General features: G+C 43.6%; 1 protein-coding gene across 1 annotated transcript in view; it reads right to left on the bottom strand.

Annotated features, from left to right (window-relative positions):
* Positions 1–530: 530 nt before the first annotated feature.
* The window catches only part of LOC143475452 (macrophage mannose receptor 1-like), a 20,519-nt gene continuing 13,846 nt past the window's right edge, over positions 531–7,203 (bottom strand). The window contains exons 3-5 of the mRNA XM_076973307.1: positions 3,194–3,396; positions 2,292–2,490; positions 531–919 (exon numbers count right to left, since the gene is read on the bottom strand). Coding sequence (XP_076829422.1) covers positions 531–919; positions 2,292–2,490; positions 3,194–3,396 — 791 coding nt within the window. The remainder of the gene's footprint in view (positions 920–2,291; positions 2,491–3,193; positions 3,397–7,203) is intronic.

Raw genomic sequence — 7,203 nt, 5'->3', positions numbered from 1 at the left:
CCATCAGACAGTCATAACTCCCATCACTACTGGTTCAGGGTCACTGGTTTACATAAGGCTGTTATATAATTGACAGCAGATGGAGTGGTAGTCATGGTTGCATCAGAACTCTGGGGATGAGAGACGGGAACATTTCTCATTCTAGTTTATTGCATCAAAAATAGTGACTGCAAAGCTTATGCAATAAACATTCAAATTACTCTGCCTCTATGGTTTAAACTCTTAACATTCAAGAAAGAACTAAAAATATATCGTGTGATCCACAGCCCCCTAGTAATCACTATTGTGCGTGTGTGTGTTCTGTCTGCATAGATGGGTTAAAAGCGGAGGACAAATTTCGATTGGGGTGTAAAAATCACAATTGACAAAATATGGCTCATTTCATTAGGTTGTTTGTACATTGGCAGTGTGGTTTTGTAGACAATTTCTTAAGCTTTGTATATCTGAGAGAGAAAAACATCACGATGCATGAAGGACAGATCCAGTTAAACATGCCTTCTTTAATGCCTTATTAAGAAATTAAAGCTGCATTAAGTATTCATTCTGTTACTAATATAAGTATTGACGGTGCAGATGAAGTTGAGTTTGTGGGTCTCTGGCAGGCTGATCCACTGTTTACTTCCAGACTGCAGTGCTCCTGATCTCTCTACATTACTGCAGTCTGACTCCCCTGTCCCGTTCCCCGGGGCCCAGTTCTGGTAGCAGACACACTCTTCACCCACCCAGAACCAGAAGCCTATGGTGCAGGTGTAACGCAGACCCAGCCACACATTAGTGGTGGAGGCGTTTTTACTGACTGTCTCCACCCAGTCCTGAGTTTCATTAGTGAGAACAGAGACCAGGTCCACATGATTCTGTCTGCAGTAGCTCAGAGCTTCTCTCCACGTCATCTCCTGTTGAACCAGAATCAGTGGGATCTCTGCAGCAGGGAGAAAATAAAGATTTATTATTTTTTTAAACAATGCACATTGTTGTGCTTTAGATGTTGGACTTTTATTCTGTATCTCTGTGTTCTTCAGCTCTGTCCACGTTTTCTGACCCTGAAATAGTGGGAAAGAGAAAGTGCTGCAACAGCATGTCACAGTACGACTCCATATCCCTCCCTGTTGGGCGTGTCTACATGGGGTTTAGTGCTGTTATGTCCTTATATGCACGTGTGTGTGTGTGTGTGTGTGTGTACCAGTGCCCCTCATTTCTGTCACCTTTCTCTTGTCTTGTTAGGGTTATGTGTTACACATGTCTCATTGTGTTTTGTGTATAGAAACGTGTGTCTTGTTAGTAGTTGTCATTAGCGATCTCCGCTATTAAATATGTTAATAAGGACGTTGGTGAGAGCACGTGAGTCTCGGCACCCTGCGTTCTCCTCAACGTCACAGCAGATTTACTGCATATAAACATCTTGGATTCACTGCATCATCTCATTTGTATAACTAGGTGCTTAAATTGTTTTTTTAATAATGTACATCAAGGACACTGAGCAAGTTACTATCCATCTTGGGCAACTCCTCACACCCATCCATCCATTGCTCTCTCTGAACCACATCACTCTCTGTCTAAGGCACAGGTTCAATACATCCCAACGTAAACTGTAATGATACCGTCTTCATACATGACGCTTTACACTCTGCACTTTATACTGTAAACACTGCTGCTGTAACGTGTATACTGAGGAAGGTTTGATGTAAGTGCAGAATAACAAATTTATTTAAAGAACACTGAACACAGGGAAAGCCTAGGCACGGGGGAATTACAATACACAAGGAAACACACCAACGTAAACACTGCAAAACAGCCTGGGAATAACACACTAAACTAAACTAACAAGAAACAGAATACGACGTGCTACAAAGCGAACACCACACGACAAAGGAACAAAAGAACGAAGTAATAGAGCAGGCTACTGAGAACGTACCAAAGGACAACAAGGTAAAAGTAAAGACTACGAGGAGTAACTTGACACAACTAAGACAGGAACCAGATAAACGGGGAATACAAGGACCACAGAGAAAATGCAAAATGACAACACGGAGTAATGCTAAAAATACGGAAGACATAGAAATAACGTGAGTAAAGTACCCAGGAGAATACAAACGCATGGAACAGAGGTTGAACAGAACAGGGGTGTGACAGACAGGAGGAAACCATGACAACAGATGACGAGGCGGGATCAACAGGCAGGGGAAAACACAGGCACGAGGAACAGGGGACCAGAGTGACACTGTGTTACAGGTGTTTTCAACTAGTTCTGCCCTGGGGACCACCATCTATTTATCAGTCTATTAAATACTCACTTTTATAGCAAATAAATGGACCTGTCCAATTACAGGCTGCATCATTCCACTTGTATGATGTGTTCTGGTATAACTGCACACAGTAATCATTCTCAGATACACCAGCATCTTTTGGCTGCCCAGTTTTCCAAGGGTTGTTCGGCTCCCCAGGGCCCCAGTCCCTGTATGTGGAGTTACTCCCATCTGACCAGACCCAGATCTGTAGAGACACATTAATACCTGATCAGTACACATTTATAACCACTGCACTCTCAGCACTCATTAAACACAACATATAGCCACAGACGTTAACCAGGGGGAAATGAGACAGGTGAAACACACTAACACAGGGAAAGCTAATGAGGGGCCTGGCACAAACACACATGAAACACACACACACACAGTGGACTGTGTGCGCCCGGATGGGGGGGTGGGGGGTGCAGTAGCATTACACACACCTTACTGGTGTTTTGTAAAATGTCTGAGAGAAGCTTTTTCAACAACCAGAATAAAACATGCTTACTTTACAGTAATACAGTAAACATGTAACTAACTTACACACTAACTAACTAAATACCCCATACTATGGTGTATGTGGTGAATACTGAACACTGACTAGAGATCTAACTTGGCCCCTTTGTCATTTGGTGATCTTGAATTTGTGATTTTTGTACAGTACACACGGTTGTTCATAGTATTTGTGCTGTTAATCAGTCTGTCCTTCAAACACTGTCCACACCTGCCTCGTGTTTTTATAATCCTCACTCACTAGACTTACATCACTTTAGTTTTGTTTGTTTAGATTATATTTTAGTTTCACCCATTAATAACCATTAAGAGATCACCTGAATTTACATCACACAACATTATAAATATTATAATGCCAATACATTTTCAAACATTAAATATTCATACTGGCTTACAGTATTGTTGTTCTGGGAAGCATTCTGTCTCAGTCCTATCCAGTAATTGGCTCCTGACTGTCCACTGAGAGTGAGTATAGTATCCATGTCCACTTGATTCTCAATGGTTGCCAGATCAGTATAATTTCCTCTGCAGTATTTCTGAGCATCAGTCCAGTTCTTTTTTTCTTTCACCACATAAAACTGGCGAGTCACACACATGGCTAAAGCCCACAGTCCTGTTAGAATCAAAACCTCCCATGAGCAGGACACCACAATAATGACACAGCAGAGAGTTTTGGAGATGAAACTGACACTGACCTGAGAACAGCAGGATGAACTGCAGTGCTGAACACATGACTGTGGAGCACAAGGTGTGGGAGATTCACACATTAAATCACAGTAACTCACGTCTGTATTTTTCTATGATTACACTTTGAGAAATGACAAACAATACTCCAAAATGACTCAGTGATAACAAAGGAAAGGTCATGTACATTATGGGTCAGATTTCAGAGCATGAGAGAAACATACAGCATGAAGTGTTTTAAAGCACTTAAAGGATAAAAACATTTACAGTCTAAAATTCTCACATTGCTTGAGTGTGTCTTGCTGGAGAGGGATCGAGTATATTGATCTGTATAGTTTTGTTTTTTTATACGATGACAAGCCAGACTGAAAACAATAGCAGTAACGAGGTGCCACGTCTGACTCCGCCCTCCGCACCAGTCCTGTGTCATTCATCCTAGCCCCTACTTGTTTCTGGCTTTCCTTGGTTTACTTTTGTTGTCTCGCCCTCTCGTTATCTCTTCCAGTCTCGTTTATTTCCCATGTATCTAGTGTTTAAATGTTCCTTGTGGTCCCTTCTCCCTTGTCGGTCGTTCCCTCTTCTGTCGTTGTACTTTACCCTGCCCAGATTCTGCCTGCTTGCGTTCCCTGTCTGATGCCCTTTGGTTGTGAGTAGTCTGTGTCTTCCTTGCCTCATTATAGTGCTTGAAAAGCACTATATTGATATTCCTCTTATTATAGTGCTTGAAAAGCACTATATTGATATTCCTCTTATTATAGTGCTTGAAAAGCACTATATTGATATTCCTCATACTTCTTCTTATTATTATAGTGCTTGAAAAGCACTATATTGATATTCCTCTTATTATAGTGCTTGAAAAGCACTATATTGATATTCCTCATACTTCTTCTTATTATTCTTCTTCTTCTTCTTATTATTCTTCTCCAAAATTTCTGCAATTAATGCGGCCCGAACCGCTTAACGTACAGACTCCGTTCGAACTGCGTTTCGAAGGTCTCGGCTCTGTGTGGTGTGCTATCCGTTTTTGGAGTCGATTAGAGTTATAGATTTTAATAGAATTGAGTTTAAAAGTGAAAAATGGCCCTATTAAAATGAATGGTGGAATGTTCAGAAATTCAAATCTTAACAGCCAGTTAGAGTGTGAACTGGCATGAAAAATGATCAAAACTTTCGTGGCTAAACTGCTGTAAAATCCTTACACCTTGACCTAGAAGCTCCATTTAAATTTTAAATGGGAGAGAAACTTGTCCTCTCTGGCACGCTGAGATATCTAATCATTTGATCAATTAGTTTTAGAGTTATGAGCATTTGTTTGGCACTAGACACAGAAAACTGCCCCATTGGCCCCCATATAAATGTATGAGAATCAGAACCAGCTTTGTTGAGATTTTTGTGTGTTTTTAACTTGTCATAAATCAGTCATTATTGGGTCAAACCACACAAAAATATATCACAATCATCAGCAAGGGGTCCTCTCCCACACAATCTCTTTGGTGAAGCGATAAGTTAAATGTGTCCTGAACTACGACCGTTTGTTCAGAGGGTGCAAATCACTAAAACAAGGCTTTTTCACTCAGTGAGAGTCACAGTTATTATTTGAATGTCTCTCCCCCTCCCCCACACACACACGCACGCACACACCTGCATCTCTCTCATAGCCACTCCACACAGTCACACACACATACATACATCTCTCATACCCAGGTGGCGCAGATGGGGTAGATGGAGTAGAGGGGGCAGATGGAGCAGAGGGGCAGATGGAGCAGAGGGGCAGATAGAGCAGAGGGGCAGATAGAGCAGAGGGGCAGATAGAGCAGAGGGGCAGATGGAGAAGAGGGGCAGATAAGGGAGAGGGGCAAATGGGGCAGATAGAGCAGATGGGGCAGATGGAGCAGATGGGGCAGATCTCACACACACACACACACACACACACACACACACACACACACACACACACACACACACACACACACACACACACAACTCACACACAAAACACACACACACACCTACCTCACACACACACACACAGACACACACACACCTACCTCTCTCACACACACACACACACACACACACAAACACACACATATACACCACACAGACACACACACACATACATACATGCAGATGGGGCAGAAGGAGCAGATGGGCAGATGGAGCAGAGGGGCAGATGGGCCAGATGGAGCAGAGGGGCAGATGGGCCAGATGGAGCAGAGGGGTAGATGGAGCAGAGGGGCAGCTAGAGCAGAGGGGCAGATGGAGCAGAGGGGCAGCTAGAGTAGAGGGGCAGATGGAGCAGAGGGGCAGCTAGAGCAGAGGGGCAGATGGAACAGAGTGGCAGATGGAGCAGAGGGGCAGATGAGGGTGAGGGGCAAATGGGGCAGATAGAGCAGATGGAGCAGAGGGGCAGATGGGTCAAAGGGGCAGATGGGGCAGAGGGGCAGATAGAGCAGATGAAGCAGAAGGGCCGATGGGGCAAAGGGGCAGATGAGGGTGAGGGGCAAATGGGGCAGATAGAGCAGATGGGGCAAAGGGGGCAGATGGAGCAGAGGGACAGATGGAGCAGAGGGGTAGATGGAGCAGATAGAACAGAGGGCCGTATGGGGCAGATGGAGCAGAGGGGCAAATGGGGCAGATAGAGCAGATGGAATAGATGGGGCAGATGGAGCATATACACCATATACACTACATACACACACACACACACACACACACACACACACACACAGAGACTTGCATCTCTTTTCAAGCACTATGTATTTCCTTCAGGAAATGCATGTCTAGTTCTTATTATTATTCTTCTCCAAAATTTCTGCAATTAATGCGGCCCGAACCGCTTAACGTACAGACTCCGTTCGAACTGCGTTTCGAAGGTCTCGGCTCTGTGTGGTGTGCTATCCGTTTTTGGAGTCGATTAGAGTTATAGATTTTAATAGAATTGAGTTTAAAAATGAAAAAATCCCTATTAAAATGAATGGTGGAATGTTCAGAAATTCAAATCTTAACAGCCAGTTAGAGTGTGAACTGGCATGAAAAATGATCAAAACTTTCGTGGCTAAACTGCTGTAAAATCCTTACACCTTGACCTAGAAGCTCCATTTAAATTTTAAATGGGAGAGAAACTTGTCCTCTCTGGCACGCCGAGATATCTAATCATTTGATGAATTAGTTTTAGAGTTATGAGCATTTGTTTGGCACTAGACACAGAAAACTGCCCCATTGGCCCCCATATAAATGTATGAGAATCAGAATCAGCTTTGTTGAGATTTTTGTGTGTGTTTAACTTGTCATAAATCAGTCATTTTAGGGTCAAACCACACCAACATATATCAAAATCATCAGCAAGGGGTCCTCTCTCACACAATCTCTTCGGTGAAGCGATAAGTTAAATGGGTCCCGAACTACGACCGTTTGTTCGGAGGGTGCAAATCACTAAAACAAGCTTTTTCACTCAGTGAGAGTCACAGTTATTATTTGAATGTCTCTCCCCCTCCCCCACACACACACGCGCACACACCTGCATCTCTCTCATAGCCACTCCACACAGTCACACACACATACATACATCTCTCATACCCAGATGGCGCAGATGGGGTAGATGGAGTAGAGGGGGCAGATGGAGCAGATAGAGCAGAAGGGGCAGATAGAGCAGAGGGGCAGATGGGGCAGATAGAGCAGAGGGGCAGATGGAGCAGAGGGGCAGATAAGGGAGAGGGGC

The sequence above is a fragment of the Brachyhypopomus gauderio genome, chromosome 14 (assembly GCF_052324685.1).
Source record: "Brachyhypopomus gauderio isolate BG-103 chromosome 14, BGAUD_0.2, whole genome shotgun sequence".
Classification (NCBI taxonomy): Eukaryota; Metazoa; Chordata; class Actinopteri; order Gymnotiformes; family Hypopomidae; genus Brachyhypopomus; species Brachyhypopomus gauderio.
Note: the sequence above shows the minus strand (reverse complement) of the source record. Positions and strands in the feature narration are given on the sequence as shown.